Source organism: Phodopus roborovskii, unplaced genomic scaffold (assembly GCF_943737965.1).
Source record: "Phodopus roborovskii unplaced genomic scaffold, PHOROB, whole genome shotgun sequence".
Taxonomy (NCBI): Eukaryota; Metazoa; Chordata; class Mammalia; order Rodentia; family Cricetidae; genus Phodopus; species Phodopus roborovskii.
The window spans coordinates 88013-102638 of record NW_026125345.1 but is presented as its reverse complement, the minus strand read 5'-3'; the positions used below and the strand labels follow the sequence as shown (position 1 = coordinate 102638).

The 14626-nt window shown below is 41.0% G+C and overlaps 1 protein-coding gene across 1 annotated transcript in view; it reads right to left on the bottom strand.

Moving 5' to 3' along the window:
- Positions 1-14131, bottom strand: part of LOC127214327 (transcription initiation factor TFIID subunit 4B) — a 59195-nt gene extending 45064 nt beyond the window's left edge. Inside the window, exons 1-3 of the mRNA XM_051174730.1 lie at positions 13487-14131; positions 3865-4010; positions 939-1046 (exon numbers count right to left, since the gene is read on the bottom strand). Coding sequence (XP_051030687.1) covers positions 939-1046; positions 3865-4010; positions 13487-13826 — 594 coding nt within the window. The 5' untranslated portion in view covers positions 13827-14131. The remainder of the gene's footprint in view (positions 1-938; positions 1047-3864; positions 4011-13486) is intronic.
- Positions 14132-14626: the final 495 nt, after the last annotated feature.

Genomic DNA, 14626 nt, shown 5'->3' with positions numbered 1-14626 from the left:
GGTTAGACCCTCCTCCAGATAATGACATCATGAACTTGGACTTCCCATCTCCAGAATCATGAGTCAAACAAATTTCTATTCATCATATATTACTCAGTCTGTGCTACTCTGCTATGAGAGGAGAAAAACAGAAAACCCAAACTAGGGCAGGAACATATCCACAGAGGGATACAAGGAGCTCTATGAGGAAAATCAGATTACACTAGTAGGTAATTCCCAAGACCAGCACAGTCAGTAGGTAAGAGTGAGGGTAATAGAAGGTGGACAGAGAACTGACAGGATTTGTATAAGCTGCATAGTCTTCCCTTTTAACCTCTTTGTTTCCAAAGGAAAGAAGTCCACTAGCATCCCAGGACAGTTGTCTATAACATATAAAAGTATATATACAAGTGACATAAGATGTAAATGTCAATGAACCATTGCAAGGAGAGACTTGTACTATCTTGGCTGCTACAATTCTATTGGTAGTCATCCATTAATTTTACACGAAGGTACAATTTCCCCAAGGGAACACAGTAAAGCCCAGTGGACAATGCTAACAAGGTACATATGCTCTTAACACTCTCTACTAGGTTGCCTGAAACTATCATTCATGAGTCTAGCTTAAACATGCTCTCCTTCTCTTCACAAGAACTAATTTCTAAATAATAACTTATCCATCATAATCTATTTTAGCGCCTACTTCTGGAGTCTGTAACACATGGTTTTTAGATGCATTATATTACTGTAATGCATTTATGCAATGGATGTCTAATAATAAATTATTACGTTTTCTTGTTTCTACATCTCCAATATTTCAGTCTGATAAACTGCACCATATATTATATGCCTTAAGTCACAAAGTTAAACAAATATCTGGCAAGAAATAATTGTATAATAGTGAGAAAACAGCTAGTGAGTGTGTGCGCGCAAACACACATACACATATACACACTTACTTGTCCTGAAGAACCACTGGAGGCAGTGGTTACCACAGTAGTTCCCATCTGTGTCAAATTATTAACAGGAGCCACTGCTACTTGTTTCATTAATTGTGAGCTAGAATTCTTGGGGGGAAAAGACAAAAAAGACAAAATTATTGATATTAGTCATTTGGGGTTTTTTATCTTTTATTTTGTTTTATTGAGATCTTGGCTGGCCTAGATTTCAATACATAAACCAGAATGGCATGGAACTCACAGAACTCTACCTGTCTCTGACTCAAAGCACCTACCACCACACCCAGTCAATATTAATCATTTCAAATCAGTCAGTATTGTGAACAAAATGAAAAGGCATTAGGAAATTTATTTGCTATGTACTGTATTTTATGAACATTCTATACTATAAACTTAACGAGTCAATTGGCCAGCTGACATTTCTTAAAGGAGACAACTGATTTAAAAAATAACCTTTTCTTTTATGTTAATTTTCCAATACAGTAAGATCTACAACAGTCAGCATTAAAGTATTAAACTTGGACCAAGAATACTGTTCAGGAAAGCTCTTGCCAGGCAACCCAGACAATCTGAATATGATCCCCAGAACCCATGGTGAAGACAGAACTCAGTCTTAAAGGTTGTCCTCTGACCACCACATGACCACTGTAGCATGTGTGCACCCACACTCATATATACATATCATACACACTAAGGAAATAAAATCTTAAACTTAGTTTGTTATACACAAAACATACACAATCTAATTTTTAAATGATAAACAAAAATCTGTTAACCCATAGCTAAACCAAATTAGAAGGAAAATGCACTGCTGACAGAGAAAATAAAACTAACTGAGCAAATAGATCAAAACTGGAAGTAGGACCAGCAAGATGGCACCAAAGTCAAAGAACTTTGCCACCAAAGCCTGGTGACCTGGGTTCCACCCTGGGAGGAGAAAAGTGACTTCTGAAACTTGTCCTCTGACCTCTACAAGTGCAGCTATGGCATGTATATTATTCCCTACACACACACACACACACACACACACACACACACACACACACACACACACTAAATGTAATGATAAAGTTTAAAAAAGAAAAAGGAGGAAGAGGGAAGGGAGAGAGGGAGGAAGACAGTCAACCTTTGACACTGGACATCTACCTCAATTGTTCTGCACCTTAATTTTTGGGACTGTATCTCACTAACCCTGGAGCTTTTGAATTTGGCTCCACTGGCTGGACAGTAAGCCCTGGGAAGCCTCTTGACTTTAGTGCTGTGATCACAGGTGCATTTAATACACCTAGCATTTGTTTAATGAGTTCTGGAGAACAAAATCAAATCCTCAAGCCCAGGCTACACGTACTTTACCAACCGAACTATCACCCCAACGGCCCCAACAGGCCCACAGGGAATGGCACTATTGGAGGTATGGCCTTGATGGAAGAGGTGTGTCACTTGGGGCAGGCTTTGAGGTCTCAGATGCTCAAGCCTAGCCAGTGTGTATCTCTCTTTCTACTGCCTGTGGCTTCAGATACAGAACTCCTTCTCAAGTAACATATCTGCCTGACTGCTACAATAGCCAATAGCCTGCTAATGGGAGACGTCATTCTGTAAATATGTGTCTCTTATTGGTTAATGAATAAAGCACTATTGACCAATAGAGAAGAAAGATAAGTGGGACTAGGAGAGGTGGAGGATTCTGGGAAATATGTGTGATCTCAGGAGGAGAGGACGTGAGTAAGATAAGATCATATAGAATACATATATTAGTAACTATGGATTAATATTTAAGACAGAACTAGCCAATAAGAAACACTAGTAACAGGCTTTATAATTAATACAATGTCTTTGTGTGTCATTTTGGGACTGACAAGGCTGTGGGACTAGGCTGGCAGGAAAGTGCTAGTAACATCCTGCCATGATAATTAAAGTTTTTCTTTATAAGAGTTGTCATGGTCATGGTGTCTCTTCACAGTAACAGAAGCCCTAACTAAGACATAAGATTAATTTATAAATTCACTGATACAAACTAAATTTCAGCCACATAAAAAGATCAACACCTATATAAAAAACGTCATTTCAAAAAAGGCAAAACTAGTGAAATATTACAGCAGATTCTATATTACTTGGAAGTAATTCATATAACATGGATGAAAATGAATACTTTAAATAGGAGTCTCAATAACTACAAATTAAAAGTGAAACAGAGACAGGGAGATGGCTCACTCAGTAAAGCGATTTTTTCATAAGCATGAAGATCTGAATTCATACCCCAGCACCAGGTAAAAAAGTAAGCACACACACAGACAAAAGAACAGAACAAACAGGTGGGGGGATTGCTGGGGAGGCAAAGACAGGAGTACCCTGGGAGTTTGCTTCCTGGCCAGTCTAGTCCACCTGTGAGCTCTGGGTTCAATGACAAACCTGTCTCAAATACACTGAATTTGAGCCTCTGGCGTGCATATACTCATAGGAACATACATGGAGGCACACAACCATGTGAATACACATTCCAACACCCTGACCCAGAATAGCTTGTTTGTTTGTTTGTTTGTTTGTTTATGGGGGGGTTGAGACAGGGTTTCTCTGTGGCTTTGGCTGTCCTGGAACTCGCTTTTGTAGATCAGGCTGGCCTCAAGTTCACAGAGATCGCCTGCCTTTGCCTCCCGAGTTCTGGGATTAAAGGCGTGTGCCACCACCACCAGGCAGTTACTTTCTTTCAGCAGACACATACTGTCCCTTTCAACAATTCCTCTGAGGATAATAAAATCACTGAGTATGAAGGTACACTTTTCATTATTTTGGCATTTACCAAGTATCAAAACTAAATTGGCACTTAAATTTAAAAATTGAGCAAAATTGACTCAAATTTTTACTGGCAAACATGTCCATATCTATATGAAGATAGTAGCTGGAAACTAAGAAAATTAAGACAGATTACCGGCACTGTACAGATCTTGACTGTTTGAGTGTTTGCTGGTACTGCTGGCCTTGGAGTTAAGTTACTTGTGGTCTTCGCTCCTGTCACAGCTTGCTGAGGAGATACCAGCATCAACTGACCACTGTTACTTTTGATCAAAACTGTTCCTATAATTAAAAGAAAAGCAAATGTGACTCTAGCTCATAAATGAACACAAGAATCACATACTTTTGTTCCCCATTCCAATACTAGGAAATGCTAGGAATAAATGGTTAACATATAATGAATGCTCCGTTCACTAATTACCATAAGATGGCAAAATTTTTTCATTCAAAGCTATTTAAGCTGAGCATGCAGCACACACCTGTAATTCTAAGACTAAGAAGCTGAGCGAAAAGGAATACAGGCCCAAGGTCAGATGGGGGTACACAGTAAAAGCCTCTTATAAAAGTAAGAGTTAGCTAAACAAAAATGTTTTTAATCTCAGCATATGAAAAGATAATCCTGAAGTAGGAAAAATACTTTTCTTTGATGATATTGATACTATAAACTACATTAAGATAGATGGATGTTCAGTAGTACTTGCTGATCTTGCAGAGAACTGGAGTTTTGCCTCCAGCACCCATATGGAGGCCTACAACCCTCTCTTTAAGTCCAGTTCCACAGGACGAACGCCCTCTTCAAGCCTCTGAGAACTTTGCACACAAGTGGTCCAGACATACATGCAGGCAAAAGAATCATACACACAAAACATCACTAAAAGATAATATAGGAACAGCAAAGTACTACATAAGCTGACCAAGCAAACAGAACAGAAAAAACCCCAGAAGACATATCATATAGATTGAGCATCCCTCATCCAAAATGCCTCTGACTAGAAATTATTTCAGATTTTTAGAATATTTGCCTAGACTTTTCCAGAACATCTTTTACCTGAAACAATGAAACCAATATGCTCCAAAATCCAAAACATTCCAAGCATGACATTTTATAGTGAAGAATGGAATCTACCCTGGGTAGAGGCATATCATTCTCTTTTCATAGTTAATTCCATTGGATGGACTAAGGATCTAGTAAGGGATCATCCTTCGGAAGGCAGGGTCACCATTAGACAAAGTACTTTTCCCTCCCAGAATTGCCACTCCCCAGGGGTACCCCTCAGCTGGCACAAAAAGAAAGGTTGAACCCCAAACACCCTAACTCCAGTGCTTTTATAAGTTATATCTCTGTTGGGAGAAAAAAAAAAAAAAGTGGGAAAGTCCACACAACAGCTTGCTCCTATACAGTGAAGATGTCACTCCAAGAGAAACATTCAGGAATTGATTCCCCCCAAAATGCTGGAAAATTACATAAATTATGGAATACTAAAAAAAAAATCTTCTTAATACAAACAAAAGGATGAAAACTAGGGACTAGAAAACAAAAATAATTATCAACACTAAATTCAAGTATATCAAAAGTATAGAACTAAATAAGCAAATACCCAATCATTTGCTATTTTCCTAAGACAGATTTAGAAACACAGAAAGTTTGAAACTGGGCATGGTAGTAGTTCAGCATGTGAGAGGCTGAGAATTTAAGGGTATCCTGGTGTAAACAGTGAGCTTGAGGCCAGTCCAAGCTAAATAGAAATACCTACTCTCAAGAAAGAAAAAGTTAAATGAGAAAAATATCACACAAGAGCAACCAGAAGAAAGCTAAACTGGTCATTATATCAAACAAAACAGAGTCAAGCAAAAAACATGATGAACTGTGATGTGGAAATATAAGTTGAATAAACCCTTTCTTCCCCCCCTCAACTTGCCTTTTTTGGTCATGGTGTTTCATCAAAGCAACATAAATACTAAGACATTCATCAAGGGAAGGGATATGCACAATTAGCAAAGACTTACATAATCCATGCTTGTCAATCGAAACAAAACTAAATCTCTTAGCAACCAGACCCCTCTTCTCAAAAGGAAGTCCCAAACAATTATTTAGGTCCTTAGTACTCTCAATCACATGGCCAACTATGAATAATGATAGTGTCTCTCATATACACTATGGCTTTTCTTTAGAATAAAGTGTGCTACTTTGCATCCTGTGTGTACTCCTGTATATCATTCCTTGAGTAAGAGACCAAGAATCCAGAAACATCAAATTCTATCACAGATAACAAAATTACAAAACATAAAATACATACAGAAAAATTGTAAATGACAAGAAAAATAGTTCAACATTTGTAAAAAATTACCATTTTCACTAAGTGTATAGAACTAGATAAACTAGAAGGGGGTATAACCATCTTACACAAGGATTTGTGTAGACTTGGCTGTCCTGGAATTCCTTCTGTAGAACAGGTTGTCTTTAAACCTATAGAAATCCACCTGCCTCTGCCCCAAGAATGCTGGAATTAAAACTGTGTGACACCACTGATTGGCTTCTACAGACTTTTTTGTTTGGTTTTAAGACAGGGTTTGACTATATACCTCTGGCAGTCCTGGGAATTTGATACATACCTAGCTTGTTTTGATTTGGTTTGGTTTTTTGAGACAAAGTCTCACTGTGTAAACCTGCCAGAGTAGAACTAGATTTGTAGACCAGGCTGGCCTCAAACTCACCCTTGTCTCTTTTAAGGTCTTATTTCCTCAATCAAAAGATATGTTATCGTAGATTGAATCAAAAAGTAGAAGTCATCTATTTGTTACTTCCAAGAAACAGACTCCAAGCACTGGACCGAACCAGGACCCTGAAAGTGGGTGTCAGTTAGGAGGCCTGGGCAGTCTATGTAGCCTCTGGCAGTAGAACCAGTATTTATCCCTAGTTCATGAAAGGACTTGGTAACCCACTCCCCCATGGAGGAATACTCTCTCGGCCTAAATACATAGTGTAGGGGGGAGTGCCCAGGCCCTGCCCCAAATAATGTGACTCTGATGATCCCCCATGGAAGGACTCACTCTCCCTGGGGAATGGATGGGGAGGTGGGTTGGGGGGGAGGATGGGAGAGATAGGGAACTAGGACAGATGTAAAATAAGTTTCTAATTTAAATAAAAATATATTTAAAAAAGAATAAAGAGAGTATAAGAACAAAAAGAAAATAAATTGAGACATGAACAGTGGGCATGTTGGGGGTGCCTGGTAAAAATGAAGTAGGAACTTGGGTGGATATGATGAAGACGCATTGTAAGAAATGACCAAGGAATAAAAGATATTCTGTGTTCTAAAGAAAAAGAAACCATACACTGGGTAATAGATGACCTTTCCTCTATAAATAATAAAATTTTAAAAGTGAACTAGTATCTATTCCATTCTCTCCCTCACACATAATCTAATGATCTATTTCTTCTGTGAACTGTTGTGTTTCAGATGGCAGAGTCTGATCTGGATGGAAGCTCTTTGATTTTTTTCCATATTCTCATCATTTGTAAATAGTGTCCTGAAATAACAGATCTATAAAAAAAAATCAAGATCCACAAAAACTCTAACTCAATTGCTACAATTCAAATTACCTTCTAGTCTTTTCTCAAATAACCCAGGGTTAGGAAAAATGAGATACACAACCACCACTCTTTCAAAACCAGACTAGGAGCACAAAGCCCTTCCTTAATATGCAGACAGAATTTGTCTCCCTTTAGCATCCACAAGACACGAGGGTTACTTTTACAATCATACAAATTACCTGTAAATATGTACATGTCTTGGCTGTATTTTTCTACATGTACTATAGGCCAAATTCCTCTAATTTTTCATATGGTAATTTCCTATAACAGAGTTTAAACCATTTCCTGAATTTGAATAAAAAAGAAAAGTAAATAACTAGATTTTAACCACTCTTCACTGGTCAAAACAGAGCTTGATTTGCCAAAAACAGGTTTTATTTCTCTATTAAATTTCATTTTTAAAATCAGACACATAAGATTTCAAGTAACTATTACTTACATATTTGTTGCTAGTTTTATAAATACATTAATTATTTTTTAAAAATAAAAGTGTTAAAGGAAAGTTAAGCCCAAAGTAATCTATGGAAACTGACGGGATGTACTTTTGTATGTTTCTCTCACTGGTGGATGAATAAAACACAGTTGGGCCAATGAGGCAGTGCGATAAGCGGGACTAGGAGGAGGAGTCTGGGAGAGGTAGTCAAGAGGGCCCACCAGAACCGTCGAGATGTAGCTGGCAAAGGAGTTGCAAGTGGGCATTCTCCAGTCAGCCATGTCCACGTGGAAATACACAGATTAGTAGTTATGGGTTAATAATTAAGACAGAGCTAGCCAATAGAGGCCACCAGCCAACAGATTTATAACTAATTTGTGTGTTCATTTGAGGCAACGCAGCTGTGGGATCAGGCTGGTGGGAAGAGCCATCCATTAACAGAAACCCAAAAAATCTATCGGATTTCCAAGAGAAAAATGTTTACCTTATGTACTGTTGTGTTTGTGGCATTAAACTCAAATCCCAGCTTATACTGCAATTATCAGTACAAATATGCTGTTGGCCATGTTAGCTATCCCAACAAAAAAACATAATATATAACATAAATACAAAAACATCTACTTTAATAAATAATAAAAAATAAGCAACCAACCAGGAGGATCTGTGTGTTCAAGGCTAACCTGGTCTACAAAGTAAGATCCAGGACAGCCAGAGCTCTGGTACACAGAGAAAACATGTCTGGGGGTTGAGGGATGACACATCACTGACAACACACAACCAATCTAAATGGACAATAAAGGAATTATTAAATAATAAATTATGCTGCCATTAAAAATTAAACTTTTTGGCTACTGAGATAGCTTAGTAGGTAAATGAGCTTACCACCAAGCCTGAGTACATATGAACTGAAGACCTGGCACTCACATAAAAGGGAACTGACTCCTACAAGCTGTCCTCTAACTTCTATGTGAGCAGCCCACCCAAAAGTATGATAGATAGACAGACAGTCAGATAGACAGACAGATAAAATTCAATTTCTGTTGAGCACAGGAGAACACACCTGTTATCCTAGTACTCTGAAAGCAGAGGCAAGAGGATCACAAGCTCAAAACTATTCTGGGTTACATATCAACACCTTGTCTCCAGAGGACAGAGAATATTGATAAATATTAAGCTTTTGAATTTGTAACAAAAATGTTATATAACAGTAAGTGAAAAGCAGACATAAAAATAGTATCATAGAATAGAGAAGGCATGTTATGTATTTTCTTCCAAAGACTACACTTTTTAGGTGGCTAAATCAAAATTTTCAACATTCACTGAAAATAGGTTCCTTTGTTTTGTTTTGTTTTTTAATTTTTTGTAACAGCACTTCTCCATGTAGCTCTACTGTCCTGGAACTCACTCTGTAGATCAGGCTGGCCTCAAACTATCTGCCTCCTGACTTCTGGGGTTAAAGGCATGTGCCACCAGTGCCTGGCAATTGTTCCAAATTTGAAATATTATTATAAAAATATTTCAGTGAAGCTGGTATTGTTATTACTATTACAATTTGGTGTTTCTGATGGGAGATGTCATTCTGTAAATATGCTTCTCTTATTGGTTAATGAATAAAGCACTGTTGGCCAATTGGAAAGCAAGATAGGCGAGACTAGGAGACTAGAAGGAGAGAAGAGTAGTAGGGAAGAGATCCAAGATGGAGGACAGAGAGAGAAGAACACCAGCCCCTCTCTCCGGTAAGATAAGACCACGTGGAAATACTTAGATTAATAGAAATGGGTTAATATTTAAGACAGAGCTAGCCGATAAGAAACTAGTAACTGGCTTACAGCTTTATATCTAATATAATGTCTCTGTATGTTATTTGGGGCTGGCACGGCTGGGAGACCAGGCTGACGGGAAACTACTCATAACATGTTTCTACATAGATGTCTCTGGCTGTCCTAGAATACACTATAGACCAGGCTGGCCTCAGACTCAGAGATCTGCCTGCCTCTGCATCCTGAGTGCTGGGATGAAGGGGTGCGTGCCATGCTCAGCCTAGAAACTGATATTTAAAGACTAAGGGAGCTGAGGGTGCTCAGCAGTATTCCACTTGCTTAGAATATACAGAGCCCTGTGTCTATTCTCTAGCATAGCCAAAACCTTTAAGAATTTCCACAAACATCAATACACAACTCAGGAAGCTAAGAATGGTAATTCACATCTGTAATTCCAGAATGTCTATAATCCTAAAAGTAGGGAAGCTAAAGTCAGCCCGGGCTACAAAGAGTACATTATGGATGCAGCAAGATGTATGGCAGCCAGAACTAGAGCAAAAGCAAGCAGTAATAATAAGCTGTATAATAGTACCATCCTAGTAGGAAGACTGGGAACACATACTAGGGCAAATTTGACTCCTGTCACTTTCTCTGAAATGATAATTACAGGAACAAAAAGAAGAATAGAAAGAAAAATGAACCATGCTCCTATGCATTAAACAGACTCAGAAATGGCCACAATTGGACCTAAAAGTCCTCTGCATGTTTACTAAAGAAAATAGTGAAACAAAGGCAAATGCCTTCTAGTTCCCCACAAATGCCCCCCTTATCTTTTATTTTTAAACCATACTCAAAAAATAAAACAACAAAAAACCTGTTGTTGTACATGTTTAAACACGTTTAAGATTATTTAGTGTGGAGAGAAGCATGTATATAAAAAGCAGAGGATAACTTTCAGGAAGTCATTTCTCTCCTACCACCTTGTTTTGAGGCAAGTCCTCTTTTCCTGTCTTTGTCTCTGATCTCACTTAGGATAACAAGGATTAAAGATATATACCACTGCATCCAGCTTTTCACATGAGTTCTATTAAGGCAGTGGCTCTCAACCTGTCAGTCTGACCCCTTGAGGGTGGAGTGACCCTTTCACTGATATTTACATTACAATTCATAACAGAAGCAAAATTAGTTATTAAGTAGTAACAAAATAGTTTAATGGTTGGTGGTTACCACATATATTAAAGGATTGCAGCATTAAGAAGGTTGAAAACCATTGTATTAAGGGAATAAATTAATGTTTTCGTTGCTTGTGCTTTTAGCAGCCAAGTCATTTACCTAGTTCCTAGTTTTGAGACAGGGTCTCACATTGCACTGTAAGCCAAGCTGGCTTCAAACTTGAGGCAATCCTCCTGCAATCTTCACTGCAATTATAGGCCTTTGATGATATGACCTTTGATCTTCCAAGTGCTCCAATTAAAGGGTTGTGTACCTTCAAACCTAGACAAATATTCCTATTTTTAAAAGCAAGTTCTATCCAAAGGAAAATATGAGAGAAGTACTCAAAAGTATTTCTCTTAGTTAACTTAAGGACCGACACACTCATTCTTGAATAACCTACTGTTAATTATCAGCACATCTGAATTGTATACAATTTATAACCTACAGTAAATCAATGCCAATTCATTCTACTGGCTCCTGCTACACACCAGTAGAAATTCCCCCAAGCAACTCATATAAGGACTTAGGCTATGATTTTATTTTGCCTTAATGAAACCCAAGGACATTTCAAACAATTGGGTTTCTTGATTTAGAAAACACAAGTTTTTACTCAGAAATCTTTAAGTTACCTTTCAGCACTGAAGCACTGTAAATATTCATGTGGTAACCTATACAGAGTATAGCTAAATAGACCTGGATTCAAATCCACTCCTGTGAGTTATTAGAATGACATTAGGCAAGTATCTATCCTTACAGACTTCTTTTCCTTATTTACTGGCTGTACATTATGAGGAGAGAATAAAAGAACATAAATAATGTATTAAAAGTGACTAGCATAGCAAGCCCTCAGTAAATAATTTGCTACAACTTATCAACAAGCTTCCCCTCTTGACACAATATTCCATCTTAATACTTTTTTGACTGTTTCTAGAAAAAAAAATTTCAATGACTAGACAAGAATATATATTGCAACAAATCGGTTGGTAATTTCATTCAAATATATATTTACTACTGCTTTGTTTGCTATCCAATTTAGAACTGGCAAACATTGTATCCAGTGATTACTGCTTTTTACAAATGGAGGCACCTTGTGTACTCCACTTGTACCAAACGAGTTTTATGAAATGTGCAGAACATAATGTGCTCTGGGTGTCCATAACCAAATACAACATTAGCTCCCAGCCTTATTCGGATTACTATTGCTGTGATGAAACACCATGACCAAAGCAACTTAGGGAGGAGAGGGTTTATTTCGTTCAGTTCCATATGAAGTTTATCATCAAAAGCAATGAGGACAAGAACTCATGCTGAGCAGGAACCTGGAGGCAGGAGCTGAAGCAGAGGTCTTGGAGGAGTGCTTACTCCCCACTGCTTGCTAAACTTCCTTTCTCATAGAACCCAAAACAACCAGACCAGGGATGGCCCCGCCCACAATGGGCTGGGCCTGCCCCATCAATCACTAATTAAGAAGATGCCCTACAGGCTTGCCTACAACCCTATTTTATGAAGGGGATGCCTCAAATGAGGCTCCCTCCTTTCAGAGGACGTTAGTTTGTGTGAAGATGACATAAAACTATTCTACAAACTTCCCCTTCTCATCATCAAAAAAAAAAAAAAAGAGCCTCTCTCCTTTTGCAACTAAAGAAATCTTTTTTGATTAATGTTTCCACTTCTTTACCATCCAAATCAAGGTTCTCTTTTTTTTGGGGGGGGAGGGATGGGGATTGAAACAGGATTTCTCTGTATAGCCCTGGTTGTCCTAGAACTCCCTGCTCTGTAGACCAGGCATGCCTCTGCCTCCTGAGTGCTGGGATTAAACCACCACCCAGCTTAACCACTGTTTTGGTGAGCTTCTCATGCAAGATAGTTTTTTTTAGCACTATCAACATGTTCAATTACCACTTTCTGCTTAGCAAAATTATTGTAAGACAAATTTCAATATATTTTTCAATTGAGGAACACAACAGACATTTATAATATTTAAATCATCTCAAAGCAAAACAGCCCAAGTCTCCAATGGATAAAAAGCAACCACTCACTAACACTCGCACATTTCCTCAAATAACAACAGTTTCAGGGATCAGATCTGTCAACCCAGGCATTTGTTCCTTACCAAAAGGAATCTTCTAATTTAAAATTACACTTACTGCTCATCTAAGACGGTGTACAAAGCATCATTTGGTCAGGTGCAGAAGCACACACCTTATCCTAGCTCTTGGGAGGTAACATGAATAGTTCAAGGTCACCCTCCCCTACACAAGGAGCTTCAAAACCAGCGTGGGCTATAAGGGATCCTTTCTCAAAGGGGGTTAAAAAGTATAATCACTTCTGCTGTAAACTAACTGCAACTTGCTTGAATAAAAAAAAAAAAAAGATAGAAAGAAAGAAACCCAACAACAACAACAAAACCTCTTGGCCTTAAGTTTGAAGAAAACTTTCTTTTAAAAAGAAATCTTTTTACTCGTCCTTTTTCTACAAAAAGATGAACTCCAGCCAGTGCCTCCAGGGCCGTCTAGAAAGTGCGTCTTCCAGACCTGACCGTGTCACTAGGGTGGAAAGATCGTTTTCTTAAATACGAAAATGCAGTAATGAAGCTAGAGGTTACATGAATGGGAAGGCCAAATCACCGCCCGCCCGCTCGCTGCAACACCAAGCTCCGAACGGGCTCTCCCGGCTCTAAGTTCCTCAGAGTCACCGGGGGGGGGGGCTGCCCGGTCCCCGAGCCACCGCAGGCGAGCAGAGCCGATCCACATACCTGGAGGCAGCTGCAAATTCGCCGGCAGCTGGATCGTCGTGGTGCCGGGAGTCTTCACGGTGACTATCTGAGGAGCGGGCAGCCTGGGGCCGCCGAGTTTAGGAAGCGCGGTGACAGGGACCACTTTGGTCACTAGGGTCCCCACGGGGGATGGCAGGGGCTGGGGCGCCCCGGACTCCACGCAGACGCCGACAGGAGCCGTAGTCACAGGGCCCAGGGCCACCGGGGTGCTCTCCACCCGCACGGGCAGCGCGGCGGCGGGGGCCATGGTCACGGCCCCCGAGGCGCCCGCGACCACCGGAGCGGCGGCGCCGGCCGGCTCCGTGAGGCCCGCCGGCATCCCCCCGGGGCTCAGCGGCAGCGGCGCTGCCCTTCCCGGAGCTCAGGCGAGGCGAGGCGGGCGCAGTCCGGGCGCCGCAGCATCGCGGGGCACAGGCGCGCTCCGGGCCCGGCCGGCGGCGAGACCGCCGGGCACTCCCTCAGCGGCGCCCGCACGTGCGCGCCTCAGCCCGGTCCCGGTCCCGCCGCACAAGCGCCCGGACTGGCAGCTCCCTCGGGCCGTCACTTCGGTTCCCACCCGGGGAGCTCGCACTCGGCGCTTCCCCGCCACAAATTTCAAAGCCCTGCAGACCCGCAGCGTCCGGCGGCGCCCCACGCGCGCTCCGCACCGCCCGCGGCGCCCCGGCCAGCCATGTTTATATAGCCACGCGGAGCCCGTGCGCACGCGCCCTGGCGGCCCCCGCCGCCCGGGGCTTCCCTGCCGTCCGACCTTCTGATTGGCTAGCGAGAGGAATCGCGCTCGTGACGTCACGAGGCCGGCTCCGGAGTGGCTCGCAATCTGGCTCCGCTTGCCGAGCGCTGGGGCGCAGGTTCCCGGGGAGTTATCACGTGCGGGGCGGGCGAGCTGCGCCCGCACGACTGCGACGCGGCGCGCCTCCGCCGGGCTTGTCCCGCCTGTCGCCTCGGTGAGCTCCACCCGCCGCCCCTAGGACGCCACACTTCAGGGGAAAAGTGCGGAGAAGTGATTCTGGAAAAGGCACGGTTCAGGAACTCGGTCCCGCTTGGGATTAGTGTGGTTTCTGTCCTTGCAGCGACAAAAAAAAAAAAAAATTATTACAGTTGACATTATAAAAATCAGAA